Source organism: Erythrolamprus reginae, chromosome 7, assembly GCF_031021105.1.
Source record: "Erythrolamprus reginae isolate rEryReg1 chromosome 7, rEryReg1.hap1, whole genome shotgun sequence".
Lineage (NCBI taxonomy): Eukaryota > Metazoa > Chordata > Lepidosauria > Squamata > Dipsadidae > Erythrolamprus > Erythrolamprus reginae.
In genome coordinates this window covers 86,506,516-86,529,502 of record NC_091956.1, presented here as the reverse complement: position 1 = coordinate 86,529,502, position 22,987 = coordinate 86,506,516, and the positions used below count along the sequence as shown (strand labels likewise).

General features: G+C 48.7%; 1 protein-coding gene across 1 annotated transcript; it reads right to left on the bottom strand.

Moving 5' to 3' along the window:
• Positions 1-525: 525 nt before the first annotated feature.
• On the bottom strand, positions 526-20,881 carry NKX6-1 (NK6 homeobox 1). Its single transcript, XM_070758069.1, has 3 exons — positions 18,845-20,881; positions 14,741-14,913; positions 526-2,204 (listed from the first exon to the last, which is right to left on the bottom strand). Exons 1-3 carry the CDS (start codon positions 19,485-19,487, stop codon positions 1,947-1,949), a joined length of 1,074 nt encoding a protein of 357 aa, XP_070614170.1. The 5' UTR covers positions 19,488-20,881; the 3' UTR covers positions 526-1,946.
• Positions 20,882-22,987: the final 2,106 nt, after the last annotated feature.

Sequence of the window (22,987 nt, the reverse complement as noted above, 5' to 3'; positions counted from 1 at the left end):
TCTCTTTCTTGCATTGTCTAGAACCCTGTTCGTTTTTTTAGGGACCCATCCTTCCAAAATCACCCAGCAAAGTGCGAATAAGGAACCAAGAAATATTTCATTCTGTTTAAAGGAATGTGTAATTCATTCTCAGATAGATAGATATATAGATAGATAGATAGATAGATAGATAGGTAGATAGATAGATGATAGAAGATAGATAGAAGATAGATAGATAGAAGATAGATAGAAAATAGATAGATAGATAGATAGATAGATAGATATAGACAGACAGACAGACAGACAGACAGACAGACAGACAGACAGACAGACGATGATAGATAAATATAGAAAGAAAGAAAGAAAGAAAGAAAGAAAGAAAGAAAGAAAGAAAGAAAGAACCAAATGGACGTAGTGAAGATTTTAAAATAATTCATATTTTCAAAAGCTTTCTGTTGGGGGGGGGGATTGTTAGTCTTAGAGAAAAAAAAACCCAAAAGACTGTACAGTACTTTATTTGCTATATAAAGTGACAAAAACGATCGATCGATTGTAATGATTTTTATTGAGTTATTTATTACCAATTTTTTTCCATCTCAGATGAGACATTTTCTGCACCCTTAAAATTCTCTCCCAGGCAACAGACGTGAATATTCACGGACTTAAATCGATTTCTCCTTTTAAACAAAAAACAAAGTGCATTGAGTTAAATCGGTCTCGGCGGGGCTGTTTTTTTTGTTCACTTCACGAAACTGAAATGTCTTCGTATAAATTAATAAAAGGCTAAAATGCTAATACGACATGATTAGCTTTTTTTTAAAATAGAAAGAAAGCAATGTACGCGATTCATTTTTTTAAAAAACCCGACATTCCACATTTCGAATTCTATGGAACAGGCGCGAATTCGGGGTTTCAAAACCAACCGTGAAATTTGCTTGCAATTATTATTATTATTATTTTGCAAAAGGGAAGCTTTATCTCGAATGTTCGTTTTCCTCCTGCTTTCTAAAGCAAAATACAAAGAAAGTTAGAATTAAGCTTTCTCTTCCCCCCCCTCCCAAAATACGTGTATTATTTGGCAGAACTCTTTTAGAGACAAAATTAAGAGGAGCCTTAAACTACAATGTCCAAGTTGCACCTTTAAACAGCTGTTTTCGAAGGCGCTTTGGCCGCTCTCGATAGTCAATGTGACGAGCAGACAAGGGCGCCTTTATTCAACCGAGACCCCGGGAACAGTTCCCGCGTTGCCCTGAAGCTTCTCCGTTCTCCCGATGGAAAAATAATAACAATAAAAAAGAAAGGTTTTGCGGAAGGAAACCAAATTGATAACTTAAACCCCCCGATTTCCCTCAAACCCCCCCCCCCTCCACCCACCCTCCGCTGCGTCCCGCGTGGAAAGTTGTGGCAGTTAAGCTAGCGACGAAAATTCATGAAGTTAACTACTGCGAGAAAAGGGAAAAGCCGCCGCCTTTAAAAAAAAAAAAAAAAAAGTCACAAAACTCTCATGAATAAAAGGGTTTTTTTTATGAGGAGCGGAAGCTGAGGCGGAGGAAAAACAAGGAAAACGGCGCGAGTCTCGACAACGCCGACGCTCCTGTCTTGCGAAAGTAGCCGGAGTTTAAAAGATTATTAGGTTTAAATATTCGCCGTGTGTGAATAGAGTCCGGTGGGCGTTTTTTTAATTATTATTTACAATAAAGAGGCGCCTCAGTCGGGCTAGTAGCGGGTCCCTTTTTTGGCGGGAAAGGCCGGGCGGCGCTAGGCCTCGGGCCTGTCCGTTAAGGCTCCTTCGCCTCAACTTTCCCCAAGGAACCCCTCCGGCCAGGGATGTCTCTGAGGGACCACCCGGCCTCCTCCTTCTCCTTCTCTGGTCGGAAAAAGCAGCAATTGGGGTTCTGTGGAGCGCCACCTCGGCGGGGCTGGGCTGGTCCTTTGGCGGCCGCGCGGCATTTCTTCCCCCGCGCCGCCTAAGAGGAGGCCTCGTTCTCTGAGGCGTGGAGCAGCAGGCCGCCGCTGGGCCCGCCCGTCTTGTGCTTCTTCAGCAGCTGCGTGATCTTCTCGTCGTCCGAATTGGGGTCCAGGGGCCGGTTGTAGTCGTCGTCCTCGTCCTCGTTCTCCGAGGCTCCTTTCAGACGCTCCGTCTCCGAGTCCTGCTTCTTTTTGGCCGTCGCCATCTCGGCCGCGTGTTTCTTCCGCCACTTGGTCCGACGGTTCTGGAACCAGACCTGGAAAGAGAGGAAGGCCGTGAAAAGGAGAGCCGGGTAGGCGGCGGCGGCTCGGTTGTCGGTCTGAACCCCCCGTTTTTCCCTCGAGAGTTTTTGCCCGGATCGGCCTCTCCCTCCGTCTCCTAATCGCGAGGCCTGAAACCCGTAAAAGGAAAGGGGATTTCAAAGCCTCTGCGGGAGGATTGGGAGGATTCGCACGCGGTGCTAAAGGAGAACAGCAGAGGGGCATTTTCCCACCTTTCCAGAAAAAGCATCATCCCCCCCCCCCCCCCAAAAAGAAAACCACCCCTGGTAACTTTAAGATGAGGGACATGAGCTCCCAGAAGCCCCCAAAGCAGCATTTGGGGTGGGGGATGAGATTCTGGGAGGGGAAGTCCACATATCTTTAAAATTGCCAGGCTTGAGGGAAAAATAAACCTCTGTCAGATCATAACCTGGTTGATTTTACTTGGATATAAAAACCCAGGCACCCACAGTATATAATTATTTCTGGGTGGACTTGAATTCCCCAAAGCCCCCCAAGCCAGCATTGCGGTGGGTGGGAAGGATTCTGGCAATTGAAGTCCATTCATCTTAAAAAGTTGCCAAGTTTTAAAAAAACCTTTATTCCAGACTCATAATCTGGTTGGTTTTACTGTACTTTGATAATTCCTAGTTGAATATAACATGAGAGCCAGATCAGTGTAGTGGTTTTAGGTGCCAGGCTAGAACCTGGCAGAGTGTGAGTTCTAGTCCTGCCTTGGGTGATCTCAGGCCAGCCTCTCTCTCTCAGCCCCAAGAAGAAGGCAATGGCACAAAGCCTTGCCAAAGAAACAGCAGAGACTTCTGCCGACAGTTGCCAGTAGTCAAGAATGGCTCTACAGAGGTGGAGGTAGAGGGATGGGGAAACACTAGAAAGTTGCACAGCTGGAGGCTAGAGGAGGGCTTCCCAACCCTGGCAACTTGAAGTTAGTTGGACTTCAACTCCCAGCAAATGCTGGCTGGGGAATTCTGGGAGTTGAAGTCCAGGTATCAGTTGCCAAGGTTGGGAAACACTGGGCTGGATAGTAAAGGGGGGAGGCATTCTGAAAGAAGTAACATCTCTATTGTTTATTTACAGAAAACATGGATATTTCAAGGGGAAATTGCTCTAAAAACATATGCCCACGCTTGGATTAAAAGAAGGCTAGTATAGGAAATCAGTGTGGACACCTTTCAAAGAAAAATCCTGATTTTAGAAATTATTATGGTAGCATCGTGAATTCACATTGAAAAGGGGGGGGGGGGATGTCTTCCCATGCTCCAGGAAGGCACCAGGTCTCAAATCATACGTTTAGAGGACCGCAAATGTCGCCCATGTTTGCCCCTCTTAATGTACCCCAACATTTCCTGGAATCCCATAGCTTTTCCCATGACTGTGATAACTCTGTGTTTCTCCCAACTTGGCAACTTTAAGACGTGTGGATTTCTCCCAGAATTTCCCAGCTGCTTGCCAAGTTTGAGAAACGTAGCTGCATTTATTTTGCAAGCAAGTCCATTCTGCATACTCCTCCAATTTGGAGTGAGGGGACCCTAAAATTAGAATCTCTCCATAAACACATTCTGGGAAATGTCTTCTTTTTTGGGTATACATACTGACTGGGTGAAACACATTAACCAAGGGAGACAATTGAACGTCTGGGCCAGTTCAAGGGTCTGGCCTGCATGGCATAGGGCCAAGTTGTATTTGGGGCTGCTTCCTTCTGTGGACCTCTGCCTATCCACAGGCAGGTAAACTCAAGAAGTTGCTTCTACTTTGCTCTGGGGCTCTTGCAAGTCTGAAAGTACAAATCCCCCACCATCCCTCGACTTCCTTGGGCTGGATTCTTTCTGAGTTTCCCTCTCTGCCTTTTTTACAGCATTTCTTCCCCTTGTTTGCCAAGGCTATTCCCACATGCTGTTACAGGTCCAAACCAGGTCTCCTCTCTAAAATGCTGTTCTCTGTGGGGATCTAGGAACTGGGGCTTTTCCATAGCTGTGCCTGCTTTGAGGAGATTCAGGGGTTCAATACCCACCTCCCCTTCCAAGGTGTTCTAAAGACCTGACTTGTCTCTCAGGTATTAGTTCAGGAGGGCAGGAGAGTCCAACAATTGTGGTTCTATGATGGCATTTTTATGGTGCTTAGCGATATGAGAAGGTTTGAATTTGGGATATTTTGCTATTTGCTGCTAGCCATTCAAGTCTTAATTTTATAAAGCATGGGCAGCCATACAAATCTTTTTGTGAAGTAATTATTTTTTCCCCCTATTACTGTAATGGAAAAATCTACTTTTAAGCAATGTTGTCTATTTCACAGTCCCAGTTTTTCCTGTCCAGGCATACAGTAATAGATATGAGAGATCAAATTCAGCCATGAAGGGTAAATTAAATTTAATGGCAGTAGTTGGATTTGACATACAGTATAAACTAGTTTTAGAACTAGATTCTAAAGCTAGTTATTTCAGAGTTAATGTCATTGAGATTGACAGAGTTTGCTCCAAGCTGTAGGACTGGCACTCCAAAAGGTTTGCCGTCCAAAAATGCAATTTACTGAAAAATTATCGTGGGTGTGATCAGTGGTGCCTGTAAAAAACGTTAGCTCGATGGCTGCGATGGTTACAACTGAAGGTCACAAAAATAGACAGAGCTGTGATCACATTATTGTGGCCGCCATTCTGGAGGGGTTGTTTTTTAAACTATACCCAGCAGACAATTCTTAGCGTGATGGTACATTTTTTAAATGTTTCATGGAAATGTTTGTACATACAAGACAAAAAGATTCTTCACCCCAACTGGCTTTATGATTTAGATCTGGGGTTCAATCTCAAGGCCCGGGGGGGGGCAGATTTCTGTGGCAGAGTGCTTGGGCCACCACAGGCGCCCCTCCCCTGACACGAGTGACGTCCAGTTGGCCATGCCCACTCCAGCCTCCCCCCTCCCAGGTCAAATACAACCCTGACGCGGCCCTCAATGAAATCGAGTTTGACACCCCATCTAGATCGATGTAACTTAAAAATAGACAGTCTCCAATCGCATCTCATTTGAAATGGATTGGAAATAATTCTGTAGTTAGCAGTGTGGTTGAATTCAGGCTTAGCTAGGCTTGGAGTAAACCTATCAGAACCAATAATAAATCATTTCTACCTAAAATACTGATGATTCCATAAGTCTACTTCTAAATATGCTTAACACTAGTTCATTATGAGTGAATGTGGTTTAACTGTTCTGTAGACCCTTAGTTTAAGAAATTACAAAATCAGTTTTAAGATCTGTTTGGCATCATTATTTTAGAATTGTTTTGGAACCATGTTTTTTCCCCACACACAAAAGAGAATGTCTTTTCTAGGACAGTGGTAGCTGCAACACCCTTTTTTCACTACAGGGATATTGATAACAGGTTCAGGTTTTTCTTCTCATACTGCTAAAAACCTATAATCATTTCAAACATCTTGCTATGCAAAAACTAGTGGAAAAGTGCAAAAGGAAAATGTTATCTTTTCAGTGCAACTTGCACAATAGGGTTTATTATACCTTTGCCCTTTGCACTAAACTCCACTCTGCATTACTGCAGTAACTAGTGTTAGTTCCCACGGCAGTGTAGATACTACTCCGATATCACTGATATCTCCAGAGCCCTTGTCCTGCTTTTGACAGGGCAATTTTAATTCTGTTTCCCCAGTCCAGCAAATGTGGTTTTTTTCCATGCATGGGCAAATAATAATAATAATAATAATAATAATAATAATAATAATAATAATATTTGTTTGCCACCCCTCTCCGAGTACTTGGAGCGGCTCACAACAATAAAACATCATATACAAATCCAATGTTAAAACAGTCTTTAAATAAACCCCTAAGAGTCATACAGCCCAAACACACCACCCATAAAGTCAAAGGCAGCTAAGGATCTATATAAGCTCTCTCTCAGTGTTATGCAAATGTCAATTTATATCCTGGAACTAAGTGTTGGGAAACATGCATTCGGTGGCATCTGTGTGGTGATACCACATAGCCCATCATTTTGGTGCCATTAAGGTTTCCTGGCGGTATGGTGCCATTTCAAAGCTCCATGGATATGCTCACCTCCAACGTAATATACATTCTGATAACTTTTTCATTTTCTCTTGGGCCAACAAAAAATAAAGTGTTCATATGTTTCTTGACAATCATATGAAAGGGTTTTTCTCCCCAACTCCTTGTGTAGTTTATAGCCGTGAGAAGGTCTTGGTGGTCTTCCATTCAAATATCACCGAGAAATAATTTGCTTATTATTTTGAGATCAGTCAAGTCGATTAGACCAGTGTTTCCAAACCTTGGCAACTTGAAGATATCTGGACTTCAACTCCCAGAGTTCCCCAGCCAGCATTCACTGGCTGGGGAATTCTGGGAGTTGAAGTCCAAATATCTTCAAGTTGCCAAGGTTGGGAAACAGTGGATTAGACACTTGACTGCTTACATGCAGTTGATTTTATACCATCAAGTTGATGTCAACTCTTAACAACCAGCTATCTCCAGGATGGTCTATGCCAAGGACAGGTCTTCAATGGAGCTTACTACTTCCAAAGGGATGTGATTGGACACTATGATTTCCACTCTTTTAATGCCAATAGGTTGCTGTTAAATCAGTCCGTCATACAGGATTATTTATATTTGCCAAAATTATTTTTACTCCCCCTATTCAATTGCCTGTTCTCAATTCACAGCAGGGAATGTAGTCAGCCCATTATGCTGGGAAGAGCCTGCTCCCAGGTAATTGGGTATATGAGTGCAATTAACCATTCATATTTGTCAGCCGGATTTCAATCATGCGAGTCTATCAACTATCAAAATGCAAATGAGCCGTTAATAGGAGAGTGGCGGTAGAAGCTACTGTGCCCTCACCACAAAGATCCCCTTAAAACTAGCTGCATGTAATTGCTCTTCATGTTAGCAACCCCTCTCGACTACTATTGTCTTCTCTGAGAGCATCCTGACTCCTATCACAAGGCTGCAAGGTCCTGCTCACTTAATTCACCCAGCAATGAGGAATTTAGACCCTGGGCCTGGAATCAATTCTAATTGTCTCTTCAAACCGGGTCCTGCTCTTGAACCGCCCCCCCCCCCCACCACATCATCATCACTAAGTAGCCATATCGGAGGAGGAGGTCAGATCCGATGGTGATGTTCGCCCACCGTGTTCGAAGAGGACCTTGACATCTAATGGGTTGTGGGATGTACACAAGGTGTCGTCCGCATGTTGGGCGCCATTGTCTCAGCCCTTGCAGCTCTGGCTTTGCGGAGTGCTCGCTTCTCTTCCGCTACGACCAGATCTGCCTGGAGGACAACCTGTAGTCTACCCGCTCTGTGCCATCCTAAGCCTTCTCTTCTGTGCTCAGTCAGGCAGATGCTCAAGGAAAGGACAACTCATCTCACACCCAACACACAAGGTCTGGTTGTGATGCTAAGGACTCATGGAGCGGAAAGGACCTGTGTGTTAGCAAAAGCACACAGAATGACACTTGACCTGCGCTGCATTTGTTGATATTCATTCCCTGCAACCTTGCTACCTCCCATTTCCCCCAAAGACCACCAACACTTCAGATAACTGAGACCACCACCGCTCATGGTCCATGCGGCCCAACCACTCTTTCCCACAAGAAAGTTGTGAGCCGCCCCAAGTCTGCAAAGAGGGGCGGCATACAAATCTAAATAATAAATAAAATAAATAAATAAATTCGTTGTGTGTCCAATTACACTTGGCCAATAAAGAATTCTGTCTGTCTGTCTGTATTTGTCTTTCTATCTATCTATCATTCTATTTATCTTTCTATCTATATCTATCTATCTATCTATCTATCTATCTATCTATCTATCTATCTATCTATCTATCTATCTATCTATCTGGTTGGGTACACGCTGTTGTACAGGTTGAGTAGCAGCTAAGCCTTGCCTGCTACTGGACCCAGCATTGAAAGCAGGCAGAAAAATAGATGACGTGGCCTTTCACCAATTCAATACTCCCCCCACCCCCCACCCACCCCCGTTGTATCTGGACTGGGCTTCCTGGCATTTTCTCCTATTTTAAACAGGGCTGCGTTGAGTCAGTTTTTAATAACCCTGTAGTAGACTAGACTGTTAATAACCTATAGTAGACCGTTGCTAAAGGCTGAAGGCCTTCGCTAGGCGACCAGGCTGTTTGCTTTGGGCTTCTTTCTCTTGGCCCCTCCAAAGCCTGGCTCGAGAGATGGGCGTAAGGAGGAAAGAAGGGCTCGGCCTCCCCAGCGAGAAGGCTGAGCAGTGGTCTCAGCGCTGGGGGATTTCACCAAACACATTTCAACTTGAACGGCGCCGTCGACGTCGAGCGGGAGGGAGGAATAAAATTACATTTTCTTTGCGGCGAAAAAGCCCAATGTGGGAGCGGGAGGAGAGCGCAGGCTTCGGAATCAGAGGGAGCCCCAGAGGACGCGGGGGGGAAAACCTGCATGATGAATCCCGACGTAGTGGTGGAAATTAAAGCAGCCCCGCCCGCTGTGGGCAGAATGGCAACAACCGCAGCCCCAACAACGGGACCTTTTTGGCTCAGGCTGCTGGGCTGGTTTCCGCCTTTAGGTTCCTTCCTTTTCTCCCTGCTACAACCTGTTATTTTCTTTCTTTCTTTTTCTTTCTTTCCTTCTTCCTTCTTTCTTTCCTTCTTCCTTCCTTCCTTTCTTTCCTTCTTCCTTTCTTTCTTTCCTCCTTTCCTTCTTCCTTCTTCCTTCTTTCTTTCTTTCCTTCTTTCTTTCTTTTCTTCCTTCTTCCTTCCTTTCCTCCTTTCCTTCTTTCTTTCTTTCCCTTTTCTTTCCTCCTTTCCTTCCTTCTTTTTTCTTTCTTTCCTTTTTCTTTCCTCCTTTCTGTCCTTCCTTCCTTTCTTTCTTCTCCCCTTCCTGCTCTCTTCCATGTCTCTGATTTGAGGTAACCCCCCCCCCCACACACACACTTTCCCCCCTCCTCCCGCTTTACTTCCCTGACCTCTTAAGATGCGCCTCCTTTCCGCTTATCCTCACCTCGGAGTCAATGCAAAGTGGAGACTAGCGTTGGTTAAAGTAAAAAAAAAGGGGGTGGGTAGGTGGCAGATGGCCGTAGGGGCGACTAGACAAGCAGAACGGCGTGGAAAACAAACAAGTTTGTTACTCTCCATTTTTTTCTACCCCAACCCCCCCGCCCTTCCCCCCCCCCACCCCCTTAGGCCTTCGAAATGGGGCGAATACATTTGCCCACTTATCCAGTCAACCGGTGGCGTTCGTTACTCCGGGCGCTAAGCTTTGTTGCCAGTCGCTTTTTTCGCAGCCCGCTTTGAGCCCCGCCCGTTTTCGTTCGGGGTTAAGTAGTGATTTAACGCGAGGCATGGCGATAGTCCTCGTGGGGTTTTGTTTTTCCCCGCTTTGTGACAAACTGCATCCGATGTAACCAAGTTCCAGTGCAACCATCTAGATAGAACGGCGCTGTGTTTTTGGCCTCTTTGTTTTTACACCTCCTCTTTGGGGTTTAATTTGTCATTTCTTCAGGTATTATTACAGTGTATTCTTATACCGTAGGACGAGGATAAACACAGAAAACAGGATTTATTGTTGAAAGGCAAAAAGTTCCAACGGACAGTGGAGGAGTGCCAAACTTGAATCCCGAAAATTATATATATAATTGAAAGATTATATATATATGCACTGCTCAAAAATAAAGGGAACACTTAAACAATACAATATAACTCCAAGTCAATCAAATGTCTGTGCAATCAAACTGTCCACTTGGGAAGCGACACTGATGGACAATCCTTTTCACATGCTGTCGGGCACATCCAACTTTGTACGGAACAAAGTATTCAAGGAGAATATTTCATTAATTCAGGTCTGAGTGTTCCCTTTATTTTTTGTGACGTATATGTGGGTATGTGTGTGTCACATGTTTTTGCTGAATTTGAAAAGTAAGAGAGATTCGCCACAATATATATATATATATATATATATATATGTGACACACACACACACACACACATATATATATTCATATTCGCCATAAATAGGACAAAATAAGGCCCTTAATTTTCAAATTCAGCAAAAACATGTGACATATATATATATATATATATATATATATATATATATATATATATGCGTTTTTTCTCTGTCGAAATAGATCTATACTAGTTTCCCTTCCTTTCATTATCAGTAAAAATATTTTAAATATATATAATTTTAGAACCAACCCAGTGCTGAAATGTGAAGGCAATCCTAAAGTTTCCTGCTCCGTGGTCTAAAGCCCCTTCGCTCCGCTGGGACTTACTCGGAGTAAACACAGCCTCATTTAACGGGGAAAAAAACCCCGTAGAGTTTTGCGCTTGATGGACTTAAGAAACAAAGCACATATGAATCCCTCATTTCCCATTCTGGACCAGACGGTTTTGTTCAAACGTGGGGCAAATGAACAATCGGATGCACAATGCACCCTTTTAAAGGGGGGAAAATGCCCCCACCTCCTCAAACATTGCAGTTAACAGTGGTAAAGGGGGGTCGTTTATTCAAAGCCTTTCCCACATATATACGGTGACAAATGAGGGTCTCCAGATAACTTTTGGAATAAAGTGACAATTTGTAAAGGGGGTGTTTTCGCTTCCTTCTCCGCCCCTTCAATTTGAACACCCAGAAAGAAACAGCCTGTTAAAAAAAGATTCATTGGCTTCAAGGAAGGAAGGAAGGAAAGAGAAAGAAAGAAGTAGGAAGGAAAGAAAGAAGGGAGGAAGAAGGAAAGAAAGGAGGAAAGAAGGAAGGAAGGAAGGAAGATGGAAATAAAGAAGGAAAGGAAGGAAGAAAGAAGGATTTCCCATTCTTATAACATTGCTAGTTTCTCCACCAGACAAGAGTTCACTTTCGGCTGAAATCGATTCCAAGAACGGAGCAACCACCAAATTGGACCGACCGCTCTGCTTCAATTAATTCTTCTCACCCAGAGAAAAGGTCCCTCTTGTTCAAACAAAGCAAAGCTCTCCTGAAAGCACCAACCAAAGCAGACGTGCCCAATCCAAACAGCTCCATTTGCACTTTTACGCTCAGTACAACCCTAGATGCGTCTATCTGAAAGGCCGATTTACTATCTGAAAAGTGACTATACGGCCAGTTAGTTTGTTTTTTAAAAACCCCCACAAGCCAGTAGCAACAGAAGGCCAGAGAGCTGGACTGAGTAACAGTAGCAACAGAAGGCCAGAGAGCTGGACTGAGTAACAGTAATTTCCTGTCCCTCAAATTTCCACCTATTTCTACAACCACCTAGAGAGGTTTGTCGGCTTTCCACGATTCCTTCCAAATAAATGAAAACCCGATTTAATTTGCAGCTATTGAGTCTAAACCCATATTGGTCTGCTAAGAAATGATTCCATTGTCTCGAACGCTCGGATTCACACGAATATACAGGAGAGCAGCTACAACGCTCTTATTTGTTTATACAGAGCTATTAAGGCGGAGGGAGAGAAGGATCCGTTGGTTTTTGGCTCCTGGCTGGAGTCAATGCGAGGTAAAGTTTAGTCCTGGAGATGCCCTACCCAGAAATAAAATCTATGAGTTTGATGAAATTTATTTTCACATCTGGAAAATACAACAGGAAATTTTCTTCCGAAAATGTCTGCCTTTGCTGTGTGTATGTGTGTGTGAACGAGAGAGAGAGAGAGAGGCATGCTCATAATTGTACAAAAAAGTTGGTTTTAATTCTGCTTTTCTGAAATCCCAGCAGCATGAAGGAACAATTGAAATAATAACAAACTTTGAAGTGCGCTGAGATACAGAATATTTTTTCCCACTGCTGCAAGGGAAATGATGGTTTCCAAGGGCGTCTTTAAAAAACGCTTTAGGGATGTAGAAAGTTCTTTGCTCAACTATAACACCGGTTGATTCCTGAGTGCTTATTTGTACCCTATGGCAGCCATTAAGTGTTGTACCTTACGATTCTCGAGGAATGTATCTGGTCTTTTTAGGTACACTGAGAGCATCTGCACCAAAGACAAATTCCTCATGTGTCCAATCACACTTGGCCAATAAAGAATTCTGTTCTGTTCTGTTCTGGTTTAATCCACCAACCTTTAGGCTTTATTGAATTCAACACACTCGTCCTCAGCGTGCCTTTCTCGGGAGTTTCAGAGGAGTGTAAGAACGAACAGGTTTACAACAAAGAGTACCGAGATATCTCGGGATTCTTAAGGCCCTGAACGGGTGAGAAGAGCGAGGTCTCGTATGCAGGAGCTACATGGCCAAATGCACTACTCCAAGGCGCAAGTTGGGCCTGGCAGAGTTGGCTTTGACTGTCCCGGTTCACAAGACAACCCCTGTCCCAGCATTTATACGGCTCGGGAACATCTACTTTAAAAGGGGAGACCCCCCAAGCGACCCGGTAGGGCGGATACTTCTCGCTACATCGGAATCAGTTAAAACACAACCCCAAATTTTACTTCGGCTCGCTCCCACTTCTGAGTCATTGACTTCAATGGGCCGGTAGAGAAAGAGGGGGTGAGAACGTTGGGCAGAGGGCTTCAATCAACCCCGTGTTAAATCTTCGCGAGGGTTTAAAAGGCCTGGAGTGTAGGGTTGCCCCAGGTGTTTGGGTGGCCTTGGAGTTGAAGGTCAGTCCTTCATGCCTGCAAAAGTCTCTGCAAAAATGCACAATTGGTCCTCAAGAAAATCCCTTGTGTGTCCAATTACACTTGGCCAATAAAGAATTATCTTCTCCTCCCTTCTCTTCTCTTCTACTCGTTTCTCTTCTCTACCATTCCATTCCATTCTCTTCCCTTTAATTCTCTTCCCTTCCGTTCTATTTGCACACCCAGATAACTTTCCAGAACTTTTTTTTTTAAACATCGCGATTTCTTTTTATTTTTTAAAAAAGCTGCCCTAAGTCCCCACCCGTTTTACTTGGTCGTTAGCTGGAGTTTCCCCGCTAGTAACCGCCTTCCTTTCTCCCTTTAACCGCCCTTGCTGAGCGGCCCTCTCCACCCCAACGTTTCCTTCTACCACCAACGCAGATCCGCAAAGCCATTGACCCGCCGTTCGTTTCTCACAACGCTTTCAATCCCGTTGATTCAAACCTGGACGGAAGGGAGGGCCAGAGTGGTGTGTGTGTTGGGTTGTGTTGGTGGGGCGGGGCTGTGTGTGGATTGGGGAACTCTTTAAAAAGTTTTTTTAAAAAAATTATCCATATGTACATCAGTTATAACACTACAACACATAAGCCATTAATACACCGTATATTGTAAGCACATACCCAAACCTTAACTTGCTTTAATTTAAATCGTATTATTATTGATCAGTTCTCTCACTTTCCCTCTCTCCCAACTGCTTTCTAAAACTTTCTCTCCTTCTTTCCACCTCCTCCTCTTCCCTTTCTATCTACTTCGGGTGTGGAAACGCTTTCGAGGCGAAAACGTTTATTCCCTTTTCTCGTTAACTTCGAGGCAGTTTAGGGGAAGTGAGTTAGAAACAGGAAGAGCTGAACAGATGTGCGTGCGTGCGCGTATAACCTATTTGTGCTGATAACGATAAGGAAGGGAGACTAGTAGAGATCTGTTTCAAGCCATTTCGCTCGCGTCGCCTAGCCACCTACCGGGAAGGGTATGGCTAGCCGATGAGAGCAAAATAGCTTGAAAGAAATGTATACTAGTACTCTCCCTTCCTTTTCATTATCAGCAAAAATATGTCAGACACATAGAATATCGTTTGTCACCTCTAAAAATTAATAATTGCCTTGAATGGCCCTTGGAGGGGCCGAGTGGCAAAAAGGAAACAGATGCCCCCCTCACATATTCAGGTATATCAAGGTGATTTGGCTGAAATATACTGCTAAAAAAATAAATAATAAATAAAAGGAACACTCAAATGACACTCAGATTCTAGATCTGAATGGATGAAATATTCTCCTTAAATACTTTGTTCTGTACAAAGTTGAATGTGCACAACAGCAGGTGAAATTGATTGTCAATCACTGTTGCTTCCTAAGTGGACAGTTTGATTTTACAGAAGTTTGATTTACTTGGAGTTTTATTCTGTTGTTTAAGTGTTCCCTTTATTTTTTTGAGCAGTCTCTCTCTCTTTCTCTCTCTCTTTATCTTTCTCTATGTCTATCTTCCTGCCTGTCTGCCGGCCTACCTATCACCCATCTCTCTCTCTCCCTCATCTGTCTGTCTGCATGCATGTATGTATGTATCTATGTATTTATCTATGTATGTTTATACATATATATTACATATTATATTATTATATACATCGCTCTTTTGCTTAAGGTATTTTGTATAAGAAATCACGAACTGGACTTTATTTTTTTCTTTATCAAGACCCGCCGATTCGGGAAGAACGGGGTCCCAGGACTAAAAGGGCGCCCACCTCCCCCGTCTGCGAACGGCCCTAAGTCGCGTTGGCCGCCCCGAGCGAAGAGCGCCGTCGTTTGAATCTGGGCCGACTCTCTCTGTCTCTGTCTCTCTCTGTGTCTCTCTCTCACTCTCTGACTCTCACTCTCTCTCCCGCTCCCCGTTGCCCGCACTAAGCGCTCACCTTGACTTGACTCTCCGTCATGCCCAGCGAATAGGCCAGCCGCGCCCTCTCCGGCCCGGCTAAGTACTTGGTTTGCTCAAAAGTTTTTTCCAAAGCGAAGATCTGTTGTCCGGAGAAAGTGGGCCTCGTGTGTTTTCTCTTGCCGTCTTTGTCCAGTAAAATGGAGCCTTGGTCTAAGGAAGATGGGAGGGGGGAGAGGGGGTTAAAAGCCCAGGTAAGGGACGCGGTATATAAGTTCGGAGATCCCCAGAGGTTCGCCCAGAATCTTCCCAAAGGGGACGGTAAGAAAAACCGTACATATACAGTATATACACATAACCAGGGGTCCCCAAACTTGGCAACTTTAAGACTTGTGGACTTCAACTCCCAGAATAGCTGGCTGGAGAATTCTGAGAGTTAAAGTCCACGAGTCTTCAAGTTGCCAAGTGTGGGGGCCCTGCTATAAACCCTCCCAGCGCCGCCTTTGCTCAACGGGAAATTTCGGCACTCGGAAATTGAAGCAACCGGCGCCGTTTGTGCAACGCTGGAGCAGCGATGGGTTGGGGCCTCTCTCCGTGGGCCGGTTCGGCTCGTCTGGTGTGTGTGTGTGGGGGGGGGACAACAACAAGAACAACCACAGCAGACACACACACAAAACTCAAAACCAGAAGATTATCCGGAACGCCCTTTTCCGAGTAACAAGTCCGCAAGAATGGTTACCCGGGAAAAGTGGTGTTAGAAACCTACTGTTTTTGTTTTGGGGTTCAGAGATTTTTTTTTTTAATGTTACACGACTAGATTAAGAAAAGAAGGCGGCGAACAAAGGAAAGGGAAAGGAAGGAAAGGAAAGGGAAAGGAAAGGAAAGAAGGAAACGAAAGGAGGGGAAAATGAAGGGGAAGGGAAGGAAGTATAAGGGGCAGGAAAGAAGGAAACGAAAGAGGAAAGGAAGGGAAAGAAAAAGAAATAAATGAAGGGAAGAGAAGAGAAGAAAAGGGGGGGAGAGGAGGGACGGTCTAACTACCCATAATATAAATTAAAGGCCGAGGTTTCCCCTGAGAGAGAAAACGTCACTAAAGAAAGAGCCATGACTTAAAATACGAACGTTGGGCATCTCAAGCGAAGCGCGTCTCAATCTCAACCAGTGCGGAGAGTTCTTTCGCTTGAGGCAAAGGAAGATATTGCGCTTGAGGCAAAGGAAGATATTGCGGGGGAGGGGGGGGCTCTCTTTTCTCCTTCAACTGCTCCCCCACCTCCAGAAAAGGGTTTTTTAAAAAGGCAGCGAGAGAACAAAAGCGCCACTGCGGCCGCCCTTCTTAGCAAGCCCCCGGAACCAGGTTCCCTCCAGAATGAACCCCACGAATTTCAAAGGACCGGGCTTCCCAGCGGGTCTCTTCCTCCCTCCCTTCCTCCCTCTCCCCTTCTCCCTCTCTCTTTCCCTCTCTGCCCCCCCTCTCTCTCCGTCTCTCTCTCCCACCCTCTCCCTCCCTCCCTTTCTCTCCCTCTCCTCTCTGTCTATCCCTCTTTCTATCTCCTTCCCTCCCTCTGCCTCCTTCTCTCTCTCCCTCTCTCCGTCTCTCTCCCTGTTTCCTCTCTCTCTCCCTCTCCCCCTTTCTTTCCCACGGAAGGGACGGGGCTACCGGGTTAAGTGAGTTGCCCCCATGCGATAGGTCTGATGGTGGTGGGGGGGGGGGGCAGCGAAGGAGAAGCGGCGTGTAAACATCGCGACCGTCAAGTAGCCAGGAAAGAGCCGACTTGACTCTCCTCCAAATGTCCCCGTGGACAGCTGGGGGCTTTGAGGACTCGCTCTTTCGGGGCCCGGGAGGAGAGAAGCCGGGCGGAGGGTGAAAACGACCAGGGGGGAAACTTAGCGGGTCGCCCTTCCTCCGGGGAGAAGAAGCCGCAACCATGGAGGGAGCTTCTCCCTCGTTCAATTAAAATACCAAGACAGGACTTTCCTCAAAGGGAGGGGTCCCCAAACTGGGCAACTTGAAGACTTGTGGACTTCAACTCCCAGAAGTCTCCTGCTTGGAGAATTCTGGGACTTGAAGTCCACATGTCTTAAAGTTACCAAGTTTGGGGACCTTTGCTTGAAGTTTGAAGACCTCTGCTCAAAGACTCGTGGACTTCAACTCCCAGAATTCAAGGGAAAAGCAAGGGGGGTTGGAGGGGTCCCGGTTCTAGCGGTTTATTAGACTTCGAAGCGACCTCTGAAGGAAGCGACCCTTCCGAAGCGCTTTGTCCCCGGTTGTGAGCGACTCCGAAGTTCAACTTCCCAGAGCGCATCTTTCTTTTCGGGAAAGGTTCGCCCACAAGGTTCTTCAAACTTGGCAACTTTTAAGACTCGTGGACTTCAACTCCCAGAATTCTCCAGCCAGGTGGAGGACTTCAAACTTTGAGCAGAGGTCTTCAAACTTGGCAACGCTGGCTGTAGAATTCTGGGAGTTGAAGTCCACGAGTCTTAAAAGTTGCCAAGTTTGAAGACCCTTCTGGGCCGATAGCCACCCTTTGTGTGTTTTAGCCACACTTTTCTCCCCCGCAGAGTTGCCCCCCCCAAACTCAGTGGATTCAAAGCAGAGATTCTTCCCCGCCTAGGACTACAATTCCCATGATTCACTCCCACCCACCCACCAATACCCGCAACCCACCCAGAGAGAAAGGCAGAAGGGGGCAAAGGCTCTCTCGAGCGAATGCCAGACCTGGATTGGTCGGCCTGGGCAAGTAGCAACAGGGCGGAGTGTGCCAAGCGGCTGCCCTCCAGCGGTGAGGCGGGGAACTGCCATTAAGCACTCCCGGCAGCCCGGAGGCAAGGCTGTAGTCCAAAAGCAGCTGGTCCTTTACGGGGGCGCGCGGGGGGGGGGATGTCTTCTAACCTTGGCAATTTCAACTCCCAGAATTCCCCAGCCAACTTGGCTTGTTTATAGCTGTCTCCAAAGCGATTTTTAAAAATAGCTTGGCTGGTTGGGGGATTCTGGGAATTGAAGTCCACCAGGCTTAAAGTGGCCAAGAGAGGGAGGGGTTGGACAGGGAGGGAGTGAAGGGGAGGGGGAGGGAAAGAGGGAGAGACCCGGGACTTCCCGATCCAGTCCAGGTTGTCCGGCCCAGGGAAAGAATTTGGTAGGGAAGAAGGCACAACTGGGTGGGGGTGCAGAGGGGGGGGGGGTCGTTGTCCAACGAAAGCCCCAAAGGAGGTAGGGCCGTGGGTGTTGTATGTGTGTGTGTGTGCTTGCATGTCTTCTTCCCTGCAGAACTGTGGCGGGGGGGGGGGGGCAGGGAGAGACGTACCCCGAGGGCATCGGTCTGGGTAAAAGGAGCCCTTTATAAAGAGCCTCGGTGGCGCAGTGGTGAGAGTGCAGCACCGCAAGCTGCCTCTGCTGCAGTTTGCCAGTTCGAATCCCACCAGGCTCAAGATTGACTCAGCCTTCCATCCTTCCGGGTCGGTAAAAAGGAGGACCCCAGGTTGTTAGGCTGACTCGCTGCAAACCGCTTAGAGAGGCCCACGGTAAAGCCCTGTGAAGCGGTACATAAGTCTAAACGCTATCGCTAAATGCTATTGCTGGCCCGGAGGTTTTAAAAACGGGCAAGAACCTGAATATTTTATATTATATATATATTTCACTGAAAGAGTGTAGATGCTTGGAACAAACTTCCAGCAGACATGGTTAGTAAATCCACAGCAACTGAATGTAAACATGCCTGGGATAAACAGATCCATCCTAGGATAAAATACAGGAAATAGTAGAAGGGCAGATTAGATGGACCAGGGGGTCTTTTTCTGCCGCCAGTCTATTTTTCTATGTTTCTAGATGGATGGATGGATGGATGATAGAAAGATAGATTAGATAGATAGATAGATAGGGAGGGAGGGAGTGAGGGATGGATGGATGGATGGATGATGGGTAGGTAGGGAGAGCGAGAGCGAGAGAGCGATTTCTGCCGTCAATCTTCTAGGTTTCTAAGTTTCCAGGAACCGGCCCGTGTAGAAGAGGCCTCTTAAAGAGACTCAGCCCTCCGGTGCCCACCCCCCGTGGCGGCTCTCCCCGGTCCGAAAGGCGCCGAGATCTGACGGCCAAGGCTTCGCTGGCCCGAGAAGGGGAGGGGGGCCCAGGGGGGAGGGGGCTACTTACGGGGCGAGCAGGCGAGGCGGGCGTCCCTCCAGGGGGGGCTCTGCATGACCCCCGGCCAGAAGATGGGCGTCCTGCCGGGCAACTCGGCCAAAGGCTTGGGGTACCTTCCCACGGCGGCCACGGCGGCAGCGGCGGCGCTGGGGCTGAAGTAGAGGCCCGGGGGCGGCGGGGGCGGCGGGCTTAGGCTGCTGAAGCGGGGCAGGCCGGCCAGGAGCCCCGCGGCGGGCGAGGCGGAGGCCGAGGCCGAGGCGGCCGAAGAAGAGGAAGCGGCGGCCAGGAGCGGCATGGACGGCCGGCTCAAGATGTCGTTGATGCCGTGCGGGGTGGCGGCCGAGTGCTGCTGCGGGGACAAGCCCAGTGCCGACAGGGCCCCCGCCTGCGCCTTCAGCCCGGCGGGCGAGCCCAACGGAGGGGAAGGCGAGGCGGACGCCGAGGAAGACGAGGACGAGGAGGACGAGGAAGGGGCCGAGCAGAGGGAGGGAGGCCCGCTGGCGGAGGCGGCGGCCGGGGGAGGCAGCTGGTAGGCGGCCGAGTAGAGCGGCGTCTTCATCTCGGCCAGGCTGTGCAGGGCGGCCAGCGGCGGGCTGCTGAGCAGGAAGGCGCTCGGCCGGGGGCTGCCATCCATCGGCCCCACCGCCAGCATTCCCAGGACGGGGAGCGCGGCAGGGCGGCAGCGGCCCCGCGGGAGGTCGGGCCTCCTCTTTGGACGGGGAGGGACGTGGGGCTCCTGCGGAACGGCCCCCTCGGCGCCCCAGGGAAGTTGCCTCCCCCCCAAGAAAAAAGGGGCAGAGGGGTGGGGGGGATGAGGGAGGTATAACAAAGTGGGAGGGGTGGCAATGGGGAGGGGGAGAGTGTCCTGCTAGGGAGGGGGGGCTGCCGGACCAGAGGAAAAGGGAAGGAAGGAAGGAAGAGAGAAAGAAAGTAGGGAGGAAGGATGGAAGAAAGAAGGAAGAGAAAGAAAGAAAACGAAAAATGGAAGGAAGAAAGGAATGAGAAAGAAAGAAAGAAAGAGTGACTAACTGGATATTCAGGAGGCGAGCATTAAAAGGGAAAGCGGCATCTATACAATTTCCCTGTCCAATCTGGGGGGCGGATGGAAAGAGAGCGCGGCCACTTTCTCTCTGGCTTTATTTCTCCGACTCGAAGCAGAGGCGCCGGGATCGGGGGGAAAAGCCCCCCCTGCCTGGAGCGACCGGGCGATTGGAGGAGCGTGGCGAGGGGAAGAGGGGCGGCGGGGGGAGAGCAGGAGAAGCCAGGCGGCCTCTTCTGGCTCACGGGACGCCTCGGGATTTTGGGCAGGGGAAGAAGCGGAGGAGCGAAGCAGGTCGGGAGAGAGGGGGGGGCTCAGTGGATCCCTGGGAAGGAGGAAGCGTCTCTTCGGGAGATCCCAGTCCCCCCCACCAAAAAAAATTAACAAAGCGGTGGAGAAAAATGAAAACTCCCGCAAACTTTGGCCGGCGCCCTCAACGAAGTGGGGGCGCCGGAGGGGCGGGAAACTTGGGTGGCGGGTTCGGAACTTCCAGCCGAAGAGCTGCCGGTGGGGAGCGCGGAGATCCACCCGGTCCAAGGCGCCGAGCTTCGCGCTGCCGGACTCCGCGGCTGGAGAGCGTCCGCTCGGCTTCCGGGAGATCCTGCGCTCCCTCCGGCCGCCACCGCTTGGTTCCCTTCAGCCCGGCCTCGGGTTCTGTGGGTCGGCTGCGGAGAGAATCTCCACGCTCTTCGGACAGGTAGAAGGACGTCCCTCCTCTTTTCCTTCTTTCCTTTTCTGTTCTTTTTTTCTTTCTTTTCTCTTTTCTTTCTTTCTTTCTTTCTTTCTTTCCCTCCTTCCTAAAGGCAGGCAAGGCGGGCCGGGCGCTCCCTCTGCGGCTGGGAGGGCAGATCCTTCTTCATCTGCCTCCCCCTCTCCGGCTCGGCTCCTCGCTTTTTCCTCTTTGGGGTGGGGTGGGGGGCGATCGCGCCGCTCACCTTCCCGCCGCCTCCCGGGGGCTCCTGCGGGGCGCCTCCTTCGCCTCCACCGCGCGCTCTTCCCCGCGGCTCGCCTGCCTCTGACAGCTCCCAAACAACCGCCCCGAGGTAATAAAACGTTCTCAATCTGCCCCCCCCCCACGTCTGCTTTGGCTATTGGGAGGGGGAGGCGGCAGGGGGAGGGGGGAGTTTGGGGGGGAGAACTTTGGGAGGTGTCAATAAAACAGCAGAGGGTGGGACGGAGACGGACCCCAGCCTCCTATTGGCCCTGCTTCTTCGGGTGGGGGGGGGAGAGAAACGTGGGACCAGAAGAAAAGCCGAGCCGGCATCTGCCCCCTCCCTTAAAGCCAAGGGGCGGGACCAGCCCAGGCCCCTCATTTGCATACAGAGGGCGCCAAGAAACTGCAACAAACTTGGGGGCGACTCGGAGAGGGAGAGAGGGAGGGAAGGACGGAGAGAGGGAAAGAGGGAGAAGGAGGGGAAGGGAGAGAAAGAAGGACGGAGGGAAGGAGGGAGAGCGAGAGAGGGAGAAGGAGGGAGGGAAAGAGGGAGAGAGGGAGGGAAGGATGGAGAGGGAGGGCGAGAGGGAAAGAGGGAGAAAGAGAGAGGGGGGAAGGAGAGAGGCAGAGCTCGAAAGGGGACCAGCCGCGAAATCGAAGGCTTTGCCGTGAATACCTAAATCGGAGTGGCTCCTAAAAGGGCATCCTTCCCACCCCCGCTTTCTTTTTGCCCCCCACCCACCTTCCTCCCAATCAGATCTCAAAGTCGGCGCCAGGTCCAAAATGATCCTTGGTCTCGGATTCTAGTTCCCATGGTCCCCAACCCAGCCGCTCTCTTAGCAACCCAAGATCATTTGCACCCGCCTTTGGGTAGAGGGCGGAGGGGGCACTAGTAGGGCGGGCGAAGAGCCCCCATTCAGCTGCCTTGGGGGAAAAAACCACAAACCCACCTAAATGACGATAAAAAAGCCCAGCGCGCCTCGACTAAGGCGCTGCTGCGGCCAAACTCTTCGGAGATGCTCGGGGCTCCCCCCCCCCTTTCTCCCCTCGGCCGTCTGGCCCTTGCGTGGGTGGAACAAGCCTTTCGACCCCCAACAAGGGGGCTCCGCGTTCAAGGCAGTCGGCCCCGGCCCCATCAGCCTGAGATATTCTTATTGCTATTAATATCCTTTTTGCCCTCGGTCCATCCTGGTTGTTATTGTTGTTGTTGTTACATTTTATTCATGAAACACGAAACTCAATCGATTGGACATTTTAAAAAGTTGTTTTTGCTGCTGCTGCTGCTGCTGTTGTTGTTCTTCCTCCTCCTATTATTATTGTTGTTGTTATAATCATCATCGTCATTATTATCATTCTTCCTCCTCTTTTTCCTATGATTATTATTACTATCATCATCGTCGTTATTATTATCATCATCATCATTGTTATTAACATCATGGTCCTCATTATTATGGTCATTCTTATTGCTGCTGCTGCTGCTACTGTTGTTGTTATGCAGTTTTGGCATCACCGCGAGGTGCCCTTCCCCCGGGCTTCCCCCTCTCTCTCTCCTTCCTCCTCTCCCTATTCCCACGACCCGTTGGATTTCCTTCCAAAAGACAAAATTCGGGAGACTCGGGAACCCGCCGCCAGGACCTGTGCTGTTCCACACGAAGGGCCAGGCGCGCCCGAGAGAGGCCTCGCTCCTAAAGGGTGGGGGAGGGGAGTGGGAAACATTCCGAACTGGGAGGGTCCCGGAACATCTGCCCCCCCCCCGCGAAACGCGTTTCGCCTCCCGTGGGTTGAAGGTGTCCTCCAGGGAGGGGCCAAGACCCGGTTTTCGTGATAGAAGACGCAAAGAGAGTCGGAAGTCAATAGCCCGAACCAGTGGTCGAAGCCCATGTTTTGTTTTACTACTGGTTCTGTGGGCGTGGCTTGGTGGGCGTGGCAGGAGAAGGAGACTGCCAAATCCTCAGGCCCTCCCAACTCCAGGGGAAGGACCCTGTCAATTCTCCATTCCCAGCCCCCAACTCTGGGGCCAGCCAGAAGTGGTATTTGCCGGTTCTCCGAACTACTCAAAATTGCTGCTACCGGTTCTCCAGAATCTGCTGGATTTCACCCCTGGCTCGAAGCCCCTCCCCTTCTCCCAGACACGAGCGGCGGCTGAGTACATCAGCGGTCTACAAAGGCAAGCCAGGCT

Excerpts from the sequence above, each read along its gene's own strand:
- NKX6-1 (XM_070758069.1), bottom strand. The coding sequence starts at position 19,487 with ATGCTGGCGGTGGGGCCGATGGATGGCAGCCCCCGGCCGAGCGCCTTC. Across the intron at positions 14,914-18,844 it reads CCGCCTCGCCTGCTCGCCCC|ACCAAGGCTCCATTTTACTG; the intron begins GTAAGTAGCCCC and ends CATCTTCCTTAG. Across the intron at positions 2,205-14,740 it reads TGACGGAGAGTCAAGTCAAG|GTCTGGTTCCAGAACCGTCG; the intron begins GTGAGCGCTTAG and ends CTCTCTTTCCAG.